The sequence below is a fragment of the Panthera tigris genome, chromosome A3 (assembly GCF_018350195.1).
Source record: "Panthera tigris isolate Pti1 chromosome A3, P.tigris_Pti1_mat1.1, whole genome shotgun sequence".
NCBI classification, from domain to species: domain Eukaryota; kingdom Metazoa; phylum Chordata; class Mammalia; order Carnivora; family Felidae; genus Panthera; species Panthera tigris.
This window is the reverse complement of record NC_056662.1, coordinates 25,055,489-25,074,743: the sequence shown is the minus strand read 5'-3', so window position 1 is coordinate 25,074,743 and position 19,255 is coordinate 25,055,489. Positions and strand designations below refer to the sequence as shown.

Below are 19,255 nucleotides of genomic sequence, written 5' to 3'. Positions count from 1 at the left end.
GCATGGAGCCCAACATGGGGCTCAATCCCAAAACCCTGGGATCATGACCTGAGCTGAAATCAAGAGTCTGATGCTCAGCTGACTGAGCTACCCAGGTGCCCCAACTTCTGCCTGTTAATTGAGGTATTTAGATGGTTACATTTTATGTGATTATTGATATGGCTAAATATAAATCCGTCATCTTGCTCTTTTTAAAAATTGGTCTCATCTGTTCTTTGCTACCATTTTTTTCTCTTGATTCCATTTATCTCCTTTGTTGGCTTATTAGCTGTAATTCTTTGTTATTTTTAATATTTACTTTAGAGTTTGTAATATACATCTTTGACTTATATATTCTGTTTTCAAGTGATACTATCGCCTTACATACAGTACCTGAACCATACAGTGGTACAGTCTCACTTCCCCCAGGCTTATGTGCTACTGCTGTCATATGTTTTACATATGTTATAAACCCCTCACTACATTATTGGTTTTTCTGTTTAAAGAGATTTAAATAATTAAAAAGTGGGGTTCCTGGCTGGCTCAGTCAGTGAAATGTGCAACTCCTGATCTCAGGGTTGTGGGTTTGAGCCCCACATTGGGTGTAGAGATTACTTAATATAATCTTTTTAAATTAATTAATTAGAAAGCTGTATATGTTTATGTATTTATTCTTTCTGGTGCTCCTCATACCTCTGTATAGGGCTGTATTTTCGTCTGGTATCATTTTCCTTCTGGCTAATTTTATCGGATGTCAAATGGAAATTTTACCTTACTGGGTATTGGATATTTCTGTATTCCTATAAATATTCTTTTTTTAAAAAAATATCTTTCCTTTTAAGAGATTCTTTTCTTTTAATGTTTGTTTATTTTTGAGAGAGCGTGGAGGAGGGGCAAAGAGAAAGAGAGGGAGAGAGAATCCCAAGCAGGCTCCGTCTGCACTGTCAGTGCAGAGCCTGACATGGGGCTCGAACCCAGGAACCATGAGATCATGACCTGAGCCGAAGTAGGATGCTCAACTGACTGAGCCACCCAGGCACCACACTGTAAATATTCTTAAGCTTTGTTTGGGCATAGTTCATTTTGTTGGTAACAATTTGTGTTTTTGGGTCTTGCTTTTAAAATTTATTTGGTGGGACCAAAGCAGGGCTATTTATTTCCCACCACTCAGACAAGACAGACCCTTCTTCTTCTTTTTTTCTTTCTTAAATGTTTATTTATTTATTTTTGAAAGAGAGAGCACAAGCAGGGGAGGGGCAGAGAGAGATTGAGGAAGACACAGAATCTGAAGCAGGTTCTAGGCTCTGAGCTGTCAGCACAGAGCCCTATGTGGGACTCGAACCCACAAACCACGAGATCATGACCTGAGCTGAAGTTGGATGCTTAACCAACTGAGCCACCCATGCGCCCCATATTTTTTCTTTTTTTAAAGTTTATTTATTTTGAGAGAGAGAGCGAGAAAGAGGGAGCGGGGGAGGGGCAGACAGAGGGGGAGAGAGAGAATCCTAGACAGGTTATGCACTGTCAGTGTGGAGCCCAACGTGAGACTCAAACTCATGAGCCTTGAGATCATTACCTGAGCCGAAGTCAAGAGTCAGAAGCTTAACCAGCTGAGCCACCCAGGAGCCCCAAGACAAGACCTTCCTGAATACTCTACCCAAAGCCCCATGAATTGTGAGGTTTTCCAGTACGGCTGAGGAGCAGGTACTGTAACCAGCCCCATGTGAGCACCTGATACTGTTCTCTCTAATCCTTTTGAGTGGTTCTTTCCCTGATCACTGATCAGTATTTTGCTGAATACTTGAGAGGGCTCTCTACAGATCTCCAAGAGTTTGTGGTTTTTTTTGTGTTCTCTTTCTCTCTCCCTTCTCCCCTCTCTCCCCCTTCCAGCTTTGTCTTCTCTGGTACTGTGTCTCCTGTGAACTCTAGCCACTTTGGTCTTTCTAGACTCTTAGCTCTATCTTGTCAAGTCTGGAAGCCTGCCAGACTCTGCCTGGTTTCTCTCCCTGCACAGAGGCCTAGGAAACTCTCAAAGCAATAAACTAGGGGAGTTGTCACCTAGTTTATTTCCCATCTCAGGGATCACTGACCTTTTTTTACCTGATACCCTGTGTCTTGAAAATCATTTCATTTTTCTTAAGTAGGAGGTTAAGTTTTAGGTAGTCCCTACCATTTTATCTTGGCTGGAAGCAGAAGGAATATGGATTTGGATCCTGACTCTGCCAGTTATTCACAAGCATTGAGAGGTTAACAAGTTACTTAATCTCTCCAGCTTAAATCTCCTTATCTATAAATGGACTAAGACTAATTCCTTATTGTGAGGATTAAATGAAGGAATAAAATACAAGGCTGCGAACAGGTGTTAGCTCAGGTATGTGTATAAAGAACTCAGGATCAAGGTTCGAGGTCCATCCACCCATTTGGAATTGAGAAGAGGAGAGAAAGGATCCAGAAAAACCCAAGAATAAATGATTATGGGAACCAGAGACCCTCTAGGGTATCTTTTTTTTTTTTTAAGTTTATTTATATTTATTTTGAGAGAGAGAGGATTAAGGGGCAGAGAGAAAAGGAAGAGAGAGAGAATCTCAAGCAGGCTTCACACTGTCATCACAGAGCCCAACATGGGGCTTGAACTCATGACCCATGGGATCATGACCTGAGCCAAAATCAAGAGTCAGACGCTTAACTGACTGAGTCACTCAGGTGCCCCTCTAGGGTATCTTCTAAGACTGACAGGAGAGAGCCATTTCAGAGAGAGGAAGTCAGTAGTGCCAGAACTTACAAAGAAATGGAGAGTGAGGGCTTCTGGCTTTACATTCTAACTGTAATTACCTCTTCTTCCTGGATGATGTGTATGAATGACATTTGTGGCTAGTTGTTGAATACGAATGCTGACTTCCTCTCCCCAGCTGGAGCAGCTGAGTTCAGATGCCAGAAGGAGTCTCTGATTTTTCTAGCACAGTTTGTGAAACCAGTTGAAAGAAATACTGCTAATTTTATTGGACAGAGAAAACTTCATTATGCAAAATACTCAGGAAATGGAGAATATTGATGTTAATTACAGTTTCAAGATCACACAGGGTCAATCAGAAGAAACCTTTGTATTTGTTTTAATCAATTACTAGAAATTTCAGAACTATATAGGTTCATATATTGTTAGAGCTGGAGGAACACCTTAGAAGAAGCATTTAATCCATCCTTCTTATGTCCTTGATGAAGAGTCTGAGCCCTAAAAGGGGCATTGCTCAGGGACGTAATTTGATCATGGCAGATTTAGATCTAGAAGCTAGATCCATGATCACAGGACCCATGTTCCAGGTTCTGTCTAGACATAAGTCTTCTCAAGAGTAGTGGAAGGAGCACTGTCCCAGGGGACAGGGTACCTGGCTTGGATTCTTCTTAGCCATTACCTCTAACTTTGTGACTTTGGACAAGTTGTTGAACCTTTGGTTGCCTGTCTTTAGATTAGGAATAACCTTAACTGCCTGAAGGTAAGGGATTGTTCCAGATAACTCGTAACCGTTTACTCCAGACCTAAGATGAATGTCTAGTGTTGTGGGGTAGTCAGGACATGTGTATGAATAACATGGCCACGTATATGTTAGTGGAAAGTGGTGGGCACTGAGGTGAACTAGAGAGTGTGTGCCCTTTCTAAAAGGATAGCTGCTACTTAGTTATGTTGGATTGTTGCCAGAAAAATTGCAGTATCGAAAGGAAGCCAAAAATCTGGATATTTGTGTGAAATATGTAACATTCAAATTTATGTATTAAGACATGGGACAACTAAGACATATCTGTGGGCTGCATGGGTACTCAGTTTCCATTTCTGACAGCTGCTTAAATAAAATTCTGTGCCCTGACCAGCATACAGAAAAGAACCTTGACCTAGGATCCCAAAGCACAGGCTGTCTGACTGTGGCCCTCAATAACTAAAGGCAGATCACTTTCCTTCCTGGGATCCTAGTACCCCCATCTGGCCCTGAGTTACCCTTGTCACAAGAGTTACTCTCTGGATGTTTGCTGTGTCTGGGAACTGAAATGGGGCTTCTTCCTGCCTGAATTGAACCCAGCTGCAGCAGAACCCTGAAAAGCCATCAGCTGCCCTTTTTGGAACGAAAGGGAGCAGCCTCACAGGCCTTTGCACTGCTACCCTGGGTGGACTTCCCTTGGCCATCTTTTCTTCTTGCTTATGGCCTAGGCCACTCCCACTGACCTAGTCTGGAACAGTCTATTGCTTACTCTCAGTCTTTGCTACTTCCCCTCAGATGTAGTCACAAGGGGAGGTCCTAGGCTCACTGTCACTTAAACAGGCCCCTGGACTCTGGTTTTAAATTTCTAGGCATTGGGGCGCCTAGGTGGCTCAGTTGGTTAAGCGGCCGACTTCAGCTCAGGTCATGATCTCACGGTTCATGGGTTTGAGCCCTGTGTCGGGCTCTGTGCTGACAGCTCAGAGCCTGGAGCCTGCTTTGGATTCTGTGTCTCCCTCTCTCTCTGCCCCTCCCCCGCTCACACTCTGCCTCTCAAAAATAAATAAACATAAAAAAAAGAGAAAAATTTAAAGTTCTAAGCATCATGGGGTGCCTTGGGGTTGTGAGTTTGAGCCCCATGTTGGGTATAGAAATTACTGCCCCTCCCCTGCTCATGCTCTGTTTCTCTCTGTCTCTCAAATATAAATACACGTTTTAAAAAATTAAAAAAAGAAATTAGTTTAAAAAATAAAATAAATACAAATAAAGTTCTAGGCACTCCACTGGGAGTTAATACAGGAAAAAAAACATAAGCAAGTGACAGAAGTTTGAGAAACTTTACCAAGTTCTTATAGCTATGGTCCCTGGGTCTTCTAGAATATAGAGGGAAGGTCATTTTAGGTTCTGGGGAAAAGATCTAGAGGATATTATGGGGTGAGAGGACAGAGGGCAGAGCCCACTGGCCTCAGAAGAAATGACAGGGCAAAGTTGGGCATTATGAAGTACCCCCATCTCTTTTCCTTGTGTCAGTGCTATTAGGGGCACAGAAGTGTAGGTTCCACTCTTTAGGAGCATGTGGTCTAGGGAAGACACAGGGCAGGCATGAGGGAAAAGATATTCTTTTTTTTTTTTTTTTAATGTTTATTTTTGAGAGAGAGAGAGAGAGAGAGAGCACATGTGAGTAAGGGAGGGGCAGAGATAGAGGGAGACAGAGGATCCAAAGCAGGCTCCATGTTGCAAGAGAGCCTGATGTGGGGCTCAAACTCATAAAATGTGAGATCATGACCTAAGCCGAAGTCAGACGCTCAATCAACTGAGCCACCCAGGCACCCCGAAGCAGATATTCTTTAAAACAGAAAACCACTCATTACAATCTCCCCATTTATGTAGAATTGCCAACCTAAATGCAGAGGAGCTAATAAAATGGTTGGACTTTAGCACATGTGCCTTTAACCAATTTAAAATCCAGTAGGAAAAAAAAAATTGTCTTTTCAGCCAAAGGCTTTTACTGCCTACCCTCGTGGATTACCAATTAGTCAAGTGTTTCTGGGCAGACTGAGCTGCCTCTGGATGCCTTTGGTGCCAGGCTACTAGCTTGTGGAATCTGTTGTGTGGGAAAGGCACAGGAGGCTCTCAGATCCCCAGGCTCAGGCAAAAGCAGGCCACCTGCCTTCTCAGTGCAGGGTAGATAGATGTTCTCCATGGAGTAAGAACACACTCTTTGCAGATAGGCAGCCTGGCATTGATCTCAGGCCTCTCACTGTGTAACCATATGACTTGGGCAGGTGTTAAACTCTTTGAGCATCAATTTTCATATCGGTCAATGGGGCAATAACAGTACCTACTTTATAGGGTTCTTGGGAGGATCCAGTGAACATGTAAAGCACACAGTCATGGTGCCTGGCACCCAGGAAGCCACTTATAAATGTTAGCTGCTGTTCTCTATTATATTTTGCTCACTGATCCACAGCTGCAACCCTTTCTTGGAGAGACGCACTGGGCTAAGGGGAGGAACAGGATAGAGAAAAGAAGACACAGAGATTCCCCCGAGAGAATGTCAGGCATAGGCAAGGAGAGAGAGGCAGAAATTTAAAGAAATGAGCAAGATGGAGAATGCTCGCATTTATTGAGTATTTTCAGAGAGATTATCTTTCTCATTCATCTTTGGGGTAGTGTTATCCATTTTCCATTTGATGAAGAGGTGAAATTACTTACCGCAGTCCAGCGTCAGAGCCAGGATTCTGCCACCAAGCCTCACAGTCTTTTCTTTGTGCCCCTTGCCACTACACATCAACCAGGACCAAGGATGATGAAGCTTATGTTGGCTAAGTAATCAAGGTGGTTTTAAATTTTTTTTCCCCCAAGCTATCCTTTTTTTTGGAGGGGGGGAGTAGGTGGTGATCGTGGTGGTTCTCTTTCTGTTAAAACAGGCTCTGAGAATTCCTGCAGTTAAGAATAATACCAATGACCACTTATTAAGCACTTGGCATGTCTGGCCCTGTGCCAGGTGCTTCACAAACATATCTCATTTTAATCCTCACAGTGATTCTATGAGATGAATATTATTATCTGAGGATTAGTGAAATTCAGTAATTTGCTCAGAGTTTACTTGATAATGGAACTGAAACTCACAGCTGAACTGCTAGACGCTCTAAATGACCATGTTAACTTGACATGACCCAGCATTTCCTGAGCTTGTTTGAAGGTGTCTTATCCTGCCTTTATCTGACTTTTGCAGAACATATTTTCTATGTGCTGTTTAAATGATTTGGAACAATTTGATACTCTGTTAGATTGTTGATTGGGGGACTTATTTCTTTCATCTTTGTCCCGTTAAGCAGATAAGGGGCTTCTCTCTGTCTCTCTAGGATTTTTCCTTGCAGTGAGTACTGTACTCCCTGTGTGTTTGCTGATGAAGTCAGCAGGGTTTCAGACTCCACTTTCCTGGTCATACACAAGTACTTATTTTACCATCTCTAAATGGAGTGCATTAGCTCCAAGCCACGGAGAGCAAATTAGGGGAACGGAGAGATACATCACAGAGAAGGAGGCTGCTCTGAAAAATGCTGCCTGTACCTCTCGCCTGTACTCTAGCTGTGTGGGCTTAATAAATACAACATTCCAAGGTTTTTGCAGGATGAGACCCTCTTTTTCACAGGTGAGCCTGAGATATTGAGTGATGATGACGAACACAAAACAGCCTCTGTTTGGGCTTAAAGGCACATTTGGGTTTCTGAGACCTTTCTGTAGCCCCTGTAGACCCAGGCTATTGCTATTCCTGCCACTTCTATACAGGGTAGAGAAATGAGAGCCCATCCAGGCCCCTTTTTCTGCAGCTGTGGACAGGATCCACAGCATCCATGTAGGGAAAATATTATGGAACCAGGAAGATGTTACACCTTTTTTCCATTAATTTTTCTTTTTCTTCTAACTGAGGACTTAGGAGAGAATATTGGTAGCTTTATTTATTTTTCAAGATTTTATTTTTAATCTCTACACCCGAGATGTGTTCACACTCACAACCCCAAGATCGAGTTGTGTGCTCTACCGACTGAGCCAGGCAGGTGCCCCCAGCATGAGCTTTTAAATGAGGTTTGCAAAGGGCAGAATTTGGAAATTGGATGGAAGACCATTAGGAGATTGTTTTCCTTATGGTGGGGAAACTGCTGGTTTACTTGTAGCAACTTGATTTGGAGATAAGAGAGTCAAGGTGGTAGAAAGAGCCCTGGCTGCAGACCTGGGTTCTGGTTCTTTCTTTAATTCCCTATATGATCCTGACAAGCTGTGTCACCTTTTCTGGGCATCATTTTTTCTCAGTTCTCTAATGAGACAGGTTGGACATAAGTATTTCTGTGAGTTCTTCAAGCATGCAGCCTTCCTCCTTTTGATGCCAAAGTTGGAACTCATTTGGTCGGGTCTGGTGGGACATCTGATGCCATGGGGTGCGGGATGCTTACTAATAACCATCCCTGCAGGAGGATGGCTTTCTTTGACATTGGTGATCAACTGGGTTGTTTTGACTTTGGGTCTTTTCTTGCCCACATACACAGGGTAGATGACAGGTAACCCCAGCCGTGACTAGTGGCTTAAAGGCCAGATGTGGTTTTCTTGGCTGAGGGTATCCTGAACAACTGAGGCTTTACTCATGGGCATGATGAGCAGGGAGCATCTGAATGATGGCTGGAGGCAGGCAAAGCAGGGCTCCCTCAGCTTCACTTAGCTGCCTGCCTGCCAGTAGCCCTGCCATGATCAGACTGCTGAGTGTTCTTCAGAATTCCCACTTAGTGTTGCATCTGTGTGTAGGCGTCCTCTGGAGTATGTTTGTGTTTGCTGTGTAGTTCATGCTGAGAGTGGGAAAGGAACTGCACTCTCCTCCTTCCCTCCTAGTCCGTGTATCTTTTGCTTGATGAATTCAGATGTGGAATCTTGGGTCTTTGAAAGGACTGTAGACACCATCATTCATTCATTCAGTGAGAGGTTATTAGTAGGCCCTCCTTCCAGCCATTGCCTAAATCTCTCTGTATTAGTCACTAAGCATACAGTTACGACTTTTTAGCATCTGTAGAGATGCTCTGGGCTCATGGCCCCTATATTGAATGCCCCCAGATCAGAACAGGCAAACTTGCCCTCCTTAGCAACTCTTCAAAGAGAAGTCAGATCTGCCTTTGCCTAAGAGAAAGGAGCATCCTATCTAGTTGTATTGAATTGATGTGTTCTCCGAAAATGGTTTCTGTACTGTCACTAGCAGGTGCCTTACAGAAGGAGTTTCCAGTCCTGGGTGAATGCATTTTCAACTGCTCTCTTTCATAGGGTATCTCTTCTGTATTTTTCCTCCAAATAGCTGTTTAGAGTGTCTAATGAAGCAACTGTCTGGAGACCAATGTTTATTTCAACATGGTTGGGGTTGTTTTTGCTTCAGCTTTCAGAGCCAATAAAGCTGGTTATTAGATTCTGTAATTGCTGCTGTAATTACTCTCTTGGAACCGGCAAAGGCATAATTAAATATGGAGATTCCAAGGACTATTTTTTTCCATCTAAAAGCAACCTCTTTAACTTCTATTGGCCTGAGTTAGATTTTAGTTGTTTGTTGTGTTGTTCTTAAAATTTTGTTTTATTTTAAGTAGGCTCCACATCCATTGTGGGGCTTGAACTCACGATCTTGAGATCAAGAGTCACATTCTCCACCAACTGAGCCAGTCAGGTGCCCCTAGACTTTAGTCGTTAAAGCTGCTGTGCTTATGAATGACGCTAGGGTTCTTTGGCAGAAAAGGGATTTCTTTGGACACCTCTTTATTTGGTTTAGATAAACTCCTTGTTAACCCAGTACTTTTTTTTCCCTTTACCCCCCATTTTATTGAGATATAATTGACTTAACATTGTATCAGTTTTAGGTATACAACATAATGATTTGATGTATGTGTGTATTGTGAAATGGTTACCACGGTAAGTTTAATATCCATCACCTCACACAGTTGTTTGTTTTTTCTTGTAATGAGAACCCAGTACTGTTTTTGTTTTTGTTTTTTAACCCAACCGTTAGGAATTTAGAGACATATAAAGTAAGACATTAAGAGTCAGCATATATTTATGTAAAACATTGTGTTTGGCCCTTTAAACTTTGGCTACTTATGGAAGTAAATTTCTGGGGGCACCTGGGTGGCTCAGTTGGTTAAGCCTCCAATTCCTGGTTTTGGCTCAGGTCATGATCTCACTGTTCGTGAGATCGAGCCCCACATTGGGCTCTGTGCTGACATTGTGGAGCACGTTTGGGATTCTCTCTCTCTGCCCCTCACCTGCTCATGCAGGCACACACTCTTTCTCTCTCTCTCTCCAAGTAAATAAACATTTGGGAAAAAAGGAGAAAAAAGAACTAAGTTTCTGTGGTCAGAAATAAGGTTGGGATGGATGATATTTTACTTTTAAGTGTAACTATGCAGGAAAAGTGGCACTTTGCTCCTTTAATTTGGCCTAAGTTATACTTCACCACTGTGCCACACTGTTTCTAAGATAACAGAGTAGTTTAAGTGCTGTGAATATTTATGTTTATATATCTTGTAGCCCAAATGGTGACCCCATGTCTAATTTCAAGATTACTTTACTCATGAACCATGTATGAAGGGAGAAAATGAATTAAGTACCCCTTCTCTTTGAAATTTTTAACTGGTTGAGAGGTACACACAGGATTAGATTGGGATAGATAAATCAAATGTCCTGCCAGACACCATCCTGGAGAGTTTGCTACATGGAGAGGAAGAGACTGTGTGAACCCTGCAGGCAGAATGGGAACCCTGGAGAACAAGGCTCTGCTCAGGCCTTTTTTCCAGTCTCAGGACACACTTTTCAGTGAGAAGAGAGGGTAGGGCATGTGATTATAGAAGTTCCTGCAGGAGGAATGCAGGGAAAGAATCCTGCCAAATGGTCATTTTAGCCAGTGTTTCGATGAGATGTTATCATTTCTCCTTTGAGTCAGAAGTACACAAGTGATAAAATGTGGGTGCATCACACATGAAGAACCTTGCATAAAATATATGAAAAATTTAAATACAGATGAAATTAGAGATTCGATTTAATACGTATGAAGCACTTACTATGTACTAGCCACTGTGCTGGTCTGTAAACATGAAAAATATAAACATTTCATTCATGGGGGACCCTTGCTTACCTCCCTGGTATGTTTGGGTATTTGCTTCCATATCATTTATCGCTTAGAGAAGTTTAGAAGTAGGGTGGAGATCAGAGAAATGTAAGATTAGCATGTAAGGAGTCACTGCCAATTGAAAATCTAGTAGAAAAAAAGTTAAAGCAGTTCTAAATCTGTGATGTTAATAGGGAAAGAATAACTTTGATTTTAAAAATCAGAATGTGGGGCGCCTGGGTGGCTCAGTTGGTTAATTAAGTGTCCAACTTCGGCTCAGTCACAATCTCACAGTTTGTGGATTTGAGCCCAGCATCAGGCTCTGTGCTGACAGCTCAGAGCCTGGAGCCTGCTTCGGATTCTGTGTCTCCCTCTCTCTGCTCCTCCACTGCTCATGCTCTGTCTCTCAAAAATAAATAAACGTAAAAAATTTAAAAAAAAATCAGAATGTATGGGGAAGTTGGTGCTAAACCATTCATGGACGACCTGCTTCTTTCTGGGTTGGGGTTTTGTATGTAGCAGAACAGCTCCCTCACTGCCATCTGTTGAAAGTCAGCCCTCAATACAAGAGTTCATTAAAAAAAAAAAAAAAAGAAGAAGAAAAAGAAGAAGAAATTTGTTTTTAAACTGAAAACAAAACAAAAAAATCAGAATGTAGCTGACTGTATAAAATCAAGGCCTCTGCTATACTCAGGGCACCGAAAAGCAAGGCAGATGTGTCATCTCATTGTTCATGCTTAAGAACTGTCCCAGTGTCACTTGCCATCATTCTGAGCCTGTGTGGGAAGAGCAGAGGCCTTGGGGTTTATGCAGACCAGTGGTTGAACCCTCCCCTCCACACAAAATAGCAGTGTGACTTGGATGAGTCGCTTCACCTTTCTCAGCTCCAATCTCTTTGTTAAGTAAGAAGGTGGCCAGGACTGCCACAACCATCTTGTTTACTTACCACACAGCAGCCAGTCAGACAACCTTGTTCACTTTACTCATGAACATGGCAGACAAGTTTTTATAGGCTGGGGTATTCCGTGGGTGATGGGGATGGCTGAGGTGGACCTGGGAAAGAGGCATCTGTGGTCTCAGAAGGTTTGAGAATCATTTGTTGATTAGAATGTGTCTGAGTTTCTGTGGAAAGGCAGCATGGCACTAAAGAAAACACAAGGAAACAGCTCCGGGCCCTGAGCACTTACATACCAGGAGATCTTCCCTCTGTCGTGATGTTCATTGGCAAAGGGCTCCCAGAACCTGACCTGTGGTGAGAGCCCCAGTCCCTTGCAGGATCTTACCGGCTAAATTAAATCACATGGAGGCTTTGTCTTCTGGGTACAGGTAGATGAGGGTTTTTTTGTTTTGTTTTGTTTTTTTTAATTTTTTTTTCAACGTTTTTTATTTATTTTTGGGACAGAGAGAGACAGAGCATGAACGGGGGAGGGGCAGAGAGAGAGGGAGACACAGAATCGGAAACAGGCTCCAGGCTCCGAGCCATCAGCCCAGAGCCTGACGCAGGGCTCAAACTCACGGACCACGAGATCGTGACCTGGCTGAAGTCGGATGCTTAACCGACTGCGCCACCCAGGCGCCCCTAGATGAGGGTTTTTAAGCAAAGGAATGATGTGGTTGGATTTGCACTCCCTCTTCTGTGTTTCCACGGTCTCCTTGACATTCTTTGCCGGACTAGATGACTCCTCCAGGGCAGGATCCTACCTTTTTCATTAAATGCGAGGTGCAACAGAATGGCAAAGCATGGACTTTGGAGTTCCGCACTTGACTTAATCTCTTATGTCACTTACTACCAGGTAACCTGAGTTTGAACCTTAGTTTCCTCGTCAGCTAAAAAGGGTGGTCTTTTTTTTTTTTTTTTAAATTTTTTTTTTTAACGTTTATTTATTATTGAGAAACAGAGAGAGACAGAGCATGAGCATGGGAGGGATAGAGAGAAGGGGAGACAGAAACTGAAGCAGGCTCCAGGCTCTGTGCTGACGGCTCAGCGCAGAGCCTGACGTGGAGCTTGAACTCACAAACTGCAAGATCATGACCTGAGCCCTGAGCCAAAGTTGGACGCTCAATCCACTGAGCCACCCAGGTGCCCCAGAGGGTGGACATTTCTACCTTAAAGAGTTGCCGTTTTGTGAGGTACTTTTATAGCATGTATGACTTAGTATTAGCAGCTGAAGGGGTTCATTCAGAGGAGTCTTGGGGACACCTGGGTATGACTTGATGTCATAGGCCATTCACACAGGAATCAAGGGAAATAGGTTGAATGGCTTGTCAGCATTTTTTTTTTTTAATGTTTATTTTTGAGAGGGAGGGCGCGCACATGGGGGAGGGGCAGAGAGAGAGGGAGACACAGAATCCAAAGCAGGCTCCAGGCTCTGAGCTGTCAGCACAGACCCCGACACAGGGCTCAAACTCATGAACCGTGAGATCATGACCTGAGCTGAAGTCAGACGTTTAAACGACTGAGCCACCCAGGCGCCCCATTTGTCAGCTTTTAAGTAGGCACATTTCATTGTTCTTTAGATTTTTTGCCGTTTTTCATTAGCCTGCTTTATGCTTTGGCTGGAGGAATTTTCCTGGTGGTTTTGTTTGCTGCTTTTAGAGGAAATGTGGACTGCTTATGTGCAGGCCAAGGCCATTTTCCCTTGGCAAATGGTTTTAAGGATGTAATCCTAGGCTAACAGGGAGCATGAGTGAAAGGAGCATGGAACCTATTCATGTGACATGTATAGAAACCACAGCCCTGTAGGGAGGGCAGTTGCATGTCTCTGAGAGCCCACCAGAGATGGCTGTGGTCTGGAACTCAGGGACATGCGGAGTGTGTGTGTGGGTGCATAATATGTGTGTCCATATGTGTCTAAGGCTAGCGCTGTCCAGGCCAAGGTAGGGCTGGGCAGCTTCCCGGACCCAGCCCATTTCTTATGTTTAAGTCTGTGGTTGAGCCTTCTTTCTGGCTTTGATAACCATCTAAGATGTATACTAAAGATACTTTCTGGTGGAAAGCGGGGAGACAGTAAGGGGAACAAAGCCCGGGTTGAGAGTAGGGAGATGTGCTTTTGGCTCTTGCTCTGCCGCAAATGCACCTGGTCAAATTGCTTACCCTGACTGGATCCAGGAACCAATGATCCAGGAAGCATAGACAGATGCGTAGACAGAAGCATAGACATGCCAGGAGGCATAGACAGATGATGACATGGACTTGACCAAATGGTCAGACTCTAGATTTGTCCCTGATAGGGAGTTCTGTCTTTATTTTAGTTGTGTTTTGTTTTCTGTGATAGAAAATGCTATAGTAACCATCTTTAGGCATGAGGATTTTTGCTTTTGTTGAATACATTTCCAGAAGGAAATTACTGGGTCATAAGGCAGGAACATCATTATGGCTATTGCTATATGTTGCCATGTTGCTTTTCAGAAGCAGTGTATCAATTTACAGTTGTCAGCTATGGGTGAGAGAGCATTTTAACCCCAACTGGTCCAGTATTTAGTATAGTAATTATTTATTGTTTTTATAATTTAGTTAGCATAAAATGATACTTTAAAAGCTGCTTTATAATAATTAGAGGTGCTGTTTTCTGGGTGTCCGCTCTGTTTAATGTTGTGCTAGTGTTTACATATATTATCTCATTTACTCCTCACAGTGAACCTATCAGGGAGGCACAGTAGCTCACCTAAGTCTGTGAGCTGGGGTTTGAACCTAAGGCAGTATGGCCTCAAAACGCAGCCTCCATCTGGGTGCCTCTCCATTCTTTGATTTGTGGGGTGTGGTTACACAGTGTGAACTTTTGCTTGTGTGCTTTGCTGCATTTTGAAGTATATGAATTTTGTATAGTTTTTTTAGAAAATTGAATGTGCTCTTTGCATAGAAGAGATTATTAACCCTGTGTTATAGTGAAAGCAGCAACTGAGGTGCGTCTACTATAATTAGGGAGAAGACTCAAGTGAACTCGAAGATATTCTGATCTGGGCTCTCTGAAACCCTATTTTCTACCCCCACGCAGCTGCCCTCCAGGCACTGAAGCGCAAGAAGAGGTACGAAAAGCAGCTGGCGCAGATCGACGGCACACTATCAACCATTGAGTTTCAGCGAGAGGCCCTGGAGAACGCCAATACCAACACGGAGGTGCTCAAGAACATGGGCTATGCTGCCAAGGCCATGAAGGCTGCGCATGACAACATGTACGTGGTCACCCACTGGTGGGGTGGGCACCGTGTGGCAGGGCAGTGCTGGCCCTGGAATGCCTCAATCCCAGGACAAGGCCTTAGGCAACCCCTTGACTTACCTATTCAAACATCTGAATTTGTATTAATTTGCATTCTTTTTTGGAACTCCTAAAATGGATCCTGTATCCTGTTGCCTATAGAAGCAGATCACATGGAATGAAACTGTATTTCTGAGTAATTCAGAGTTAACTGTGATGAGCAGAGTTTCTTGCTGGAAAGGTCCTTAGAAAGTCCTCTTGCCCAGGCCTCTGATTATCAAGGGGGACGCTGTGTCCCAGAGAGGGGAAGTGACTTGCCCCGGGTTATATGTGAGCTTGGATAGAACTGGGATTAGAATCACTGTCCAGGGCTTTTTCCTGATGCTGTAGGGATCCTGAAAAGATTGGTGCTTCTGAGGACTTTGGATCTCTCTGTTTTTACATCTGCTTTTGATGGAATTTTCTGGCTCCCCCCCTTGCTCTGTCTTTGGCTGTCATATTAACAATGTTCTTGGGGCGCCTGACTGGCTCAGTAGAGCATGCAACTCTTGATCTCTGGGTTGTGAGCTTGAGCCCCATGTTAGGTCTAGAGATTACTTTAAAACATATATCTGTAAAAACGATGTTCTTGACCTCAGCAATCCTTCCCTTATGTGGCTACTTCTCACATACAGTGGCCTAAGAAACTAGATAGCCACCCTTGTTATAGTTGTAATTAAAGGCCAGAGTAACACTAGACTCCAAATGAGAGCCTCTCCCATGAACAAAATTCTGCATTTGTTGCAGTGCTTGGACTTGGATCATATATTTGGGTACTTGAAGCCCTTTTTTACTTCCTTGGGGTACTTAGCCATGTTCTAGAACAGGGTTTGGCAAGATGCCTCCTATGGGCCTGCCACCTATTTTAGTAAATAAAGTTTTATTGGAACACAGTTGTGCCCATTAAGTTACATACTGTCTATTTGGCTGCTTTTGTGGTATACAGCAGGTTTGTGACAGAGTTTGTATGGCCCACAAATTCTGAGATACTTGCTCTTTGGTCCTTTATGGAAAAAGTCTGCTGATCTCTGCTCTAGAAATGTGGGGTTGCAGGAAAAGTAGCCTTTAAATAAGTGAAGTATTGGGGCACCTGGGTGGCTCAGTCAATTAAGCGTTTGACTTTGGCTCAGGTCATGATCTCATGGTTTGTGAGTTCAAGCCCCACATCAGGCTCTGTGCTGACAGCTCAGAGCCTGGAGCCTACTTTGGATTCTGTGTCTTCCTCTCTCTCTGCCCCTCCCCAACTCATGCTCTGTCTCTCTCTCAAAAATAAATAAAATATTAAAAAAAATTTCTATGTTCTCCAAGATGCCCAGCAGAGAGCACGTCTCAGTGAACCACTATGTATACTTTGAAATATGTGTGTGTTTATTATATTGATTATTTATAAGATTGATAGTATATAGAAAATAATTCTATATGTTTGCCTTTCTTTTGGAGCCTGGTGGAGGCTCATAAGTGGATTTGAGAACTGTCAAGTGGCACAGCTATATTTTATGATTTGTGATTTTATCTCCCCCTGTGCGGTGTTAGAGTTGCCCTTGAGCTTGAAGAAGAGCTTACTGGCCCAGGAGTTAAAGTCCTGTAGTCTCATTTGACATGTTTATTACTAGCTTACATGAGAGATCATGAATGTGGCATCTAACTTTGCTAAGCCTTATTTCCTTAGGGTGTTGGGAGTAGATGATGTCTAAGAATACTTCCATCCTCTTGATTCTGTGCTTCTCTGTTTTAAAAGGGGGAGGAAGACAATAAAGACAAAAAAGTAATTCTTCACAGGGAGTAATTATAGTGGGTATAGAGAGTAGCACTAGGAAGCAGATTGTGTGGAGTGGGGTTTCTCTTCCTGCCTCGTAGGCCCTCTTCACACAGACTGAATGTCTAATATTACATCTGTCCATCTCGTTTGAAGGGACATCGATAAAGTTGATGAGTTAATGCAGGACATTGCTGACCAGCAAGAACTTGCAGAGGAGATTTCAACAGCTATTTCAAAACCTGTAGGATTTGGAGAAGAGTTTGATGAGGTGAGTGGTTTCATGCAGTTCTCACAAGTTCCACAAATGACACCCAAGCCACCTTTTGATGTGCTGTTGAAGGCTCTCCAGTAGGGTGTATGTGGTTTGGAAATCACCAGTTCTCATCCCTCCAGAGACTTGGACATAAACAGGGCATGGTATTAACTCTCCCTAATTCTGGATTTTTAGAGATGCTTTCACTCTTTGGTGTAGAAGTTTAGGTTGAGTAGAGGAACTTTCATAGGGACTCCTCAGCAGGCTTCAGGTCAGTAATTGGTTTCAGTAAATAATTATCTTACACCTTTCATGGTGGACCCTAGGCTCAGAGCTGTGGCAACTGAGGTGACCATTCCCTGGTACAGGATTTGCCCTCAGGCAACTCTGATTTGAGGTAAAGATGAAGCCAAGGAAGGAGCATTTATATTTGACCCCTGAGGGATCCATCTGGAACTCGGCCACCTGCTGGTTTCTGCTGTAGCAATTGGGATCTTGGGTCTCTTAGCTTTCTAAAATCCAATAACAGGCCCTGTTGAAGGTATTTCGTTCTGTTGTTAGATTTGAGGCCACTGAAGGTGAGGTCCTCTCCACTGGACCTCTTCATGCTGATTCCCGCGGTGTAGCTGACAGTACAGCCTGTGGCTTTCACCTGTGGCTCCCAGCACCAGGGTTTTCATGTTGTCAGACTAAAATTTGATGGACTAGTCAAGTCAATTTCAATTCAGCAAGTATTCCTGAACATTTCATGGAGTGTGCCCAGTTCTGAGATAAAGAAATAGGAATGAAAATACATGATCCCTTCTCTGAATCGCTTCTCGGCCTTTTGGCTAAGATCAAGTGTATAATCCCTTCTCTCAAAATGCTGACAGCTAGTGCAGGACCCTGGATATAGACTCCATAACTGCTTGCTGGTGTGTTAGCTTCACCAGTAGAACCATGTTTAGGGTTTGAATCACAGAGTGTGGACCTGGAGTTCATCTCTCTTCTGACCATCTTCGAAGGGGTATGTGTCCCCTGAGCCATCAGGAAAGAGGTACTGCTGCAGGGGCTAGGATTCCCAGGGACATCTCTCTCACTCTTGTGTTTCCTTTTACCAGGATGAGCTCATGGCAGAATTAGAAGAACTAGAACAGGAGGAGCTAGACAAGAATTTGCTGGAAATCAGTGGACCCGAAACAGTCCCTCTACCAAATGTTCCCTCTATAACCTTACCATCAAAACCCAGTGAGTATTTCTTACCCAGTCATGACATATCCCTGATGCCATGTGGTGGTGTCAGTTTGGGTCCTGAGTTTGCCCAGGATTGAGAACCACATAAAATCTGTTCTGACGGCCATAGAGACAACGTCACCTGTGTTTTCCTAGTTTTTCTCTAGAACAGTGTTTTTTAACCTCGGCATTATTAACACAGTCAGGTAATTCTTTGGGTTGGGGGAAGGGGGTTGTTTTATGCACTATGGATGTTTATGCAGCACCCCTGGGCTCTGTCCTCTCCAAGGTGTGACAACCAGAAATGTCTCCATACTGCCATATGTCCCCTGCAGAGTATGTGGGGGGTCACCCCCAGTTGAGAATTATTATTCCAGAATGATTTTTCCTATGTCACCAAACAAGACAAAGCTCTAGGCACTGGGAGAAGATGTGAGAGTTTAATTCCAGGATAGCTCTTACTCTGTCTAATAGCCTGTTCTGTGCACACCTATAAAAACTTAGGGCCTCCGAGGCAGCCACTGTGGGAAGGAAACTTCTTTGGCTTTTTTTAGAGACCTGGTTCTATAAAACCTTCGTTTCCTTCTGCCTGCTCCTTCTTCCCCCTCCCTCCTCCATTTTTCACCCTTGGTAGAAATATTCCACACCAGACTTCTAGAAAAGATATAGCAGTTTGATTTGTCATGGAGGGAGAACCCAGGGAGCAGTGTAACCAGGCTGTTGTCCTCTTACCCTCCCACATACAGAGAAGAAATGGTCCCTCAAGTTGAGTCAGCAGCCTGTGGTGGGTTCAGGCAAAGGGGTCCACATCCACACACTGTTTAAGGGGCACTAGTGGGTGTGGAGAGGTGGTTCAAGCCACTTGATGTGGAGGGGGAGTGCTGGCAAGGATTAGATCTCCTCTGGGGTTCTTCCTTGAATGCTCTGGATGGAAGCCTCACCTGAAGTCTGACAGACTCTCAGTGTAGAATCCTTGTTTTGCCTGGCCTCAGTGCTGGTGGAGGGGAGGTGCTGGGAACTGGTATGCCTGTTATCAGGAGTTTTATGCTGCAGCTTTCAGGCACAGAGAAACAGTCTTCTGATAGCTTGGCCACGAGGCTGGGTGTGAGGGAAGGGCTGTTTTGTAGACATGATGTGGCACGGCCCTGGCACCCAGCCAGAATGTGTTGAGAGCACTGTAACCAGCTTCTAAATAGCCCTTTCTTTCTTTACACA

General features: G+C 43.7%; 1 protein-coding gene across 2 annotated transcripts in view; it reads left to right on the top strand.

Annotated features, from left to right (window-relative positions):
* CHMP4B (charged multivesicular body protein 4B) overlaps positions 1-19,255 on the top strand; it is a 53,147-nt gene that overhangs the window by 33,551 nt on the left and 341 nt on the right. For both annotated transcript variants that reach the window (XM_007073679.2, XM_042980589.1), the window contains exons 2-4: positions 14,577-14,754; positions 16,729-16,843; positions 17,929-18,055. In XM_007073679.2, coding sequence (XP_007073741.2) covers positions 14,577-14,754; positions 16,729-16,843; positions 17,929-18,055 — 420 coding nt within the window. The remainder of the gene's footprint in view (positions 1-14,576; positions 14,755-16,728; positions 16,844-17,928; positions 18,056-19,255) is intronic.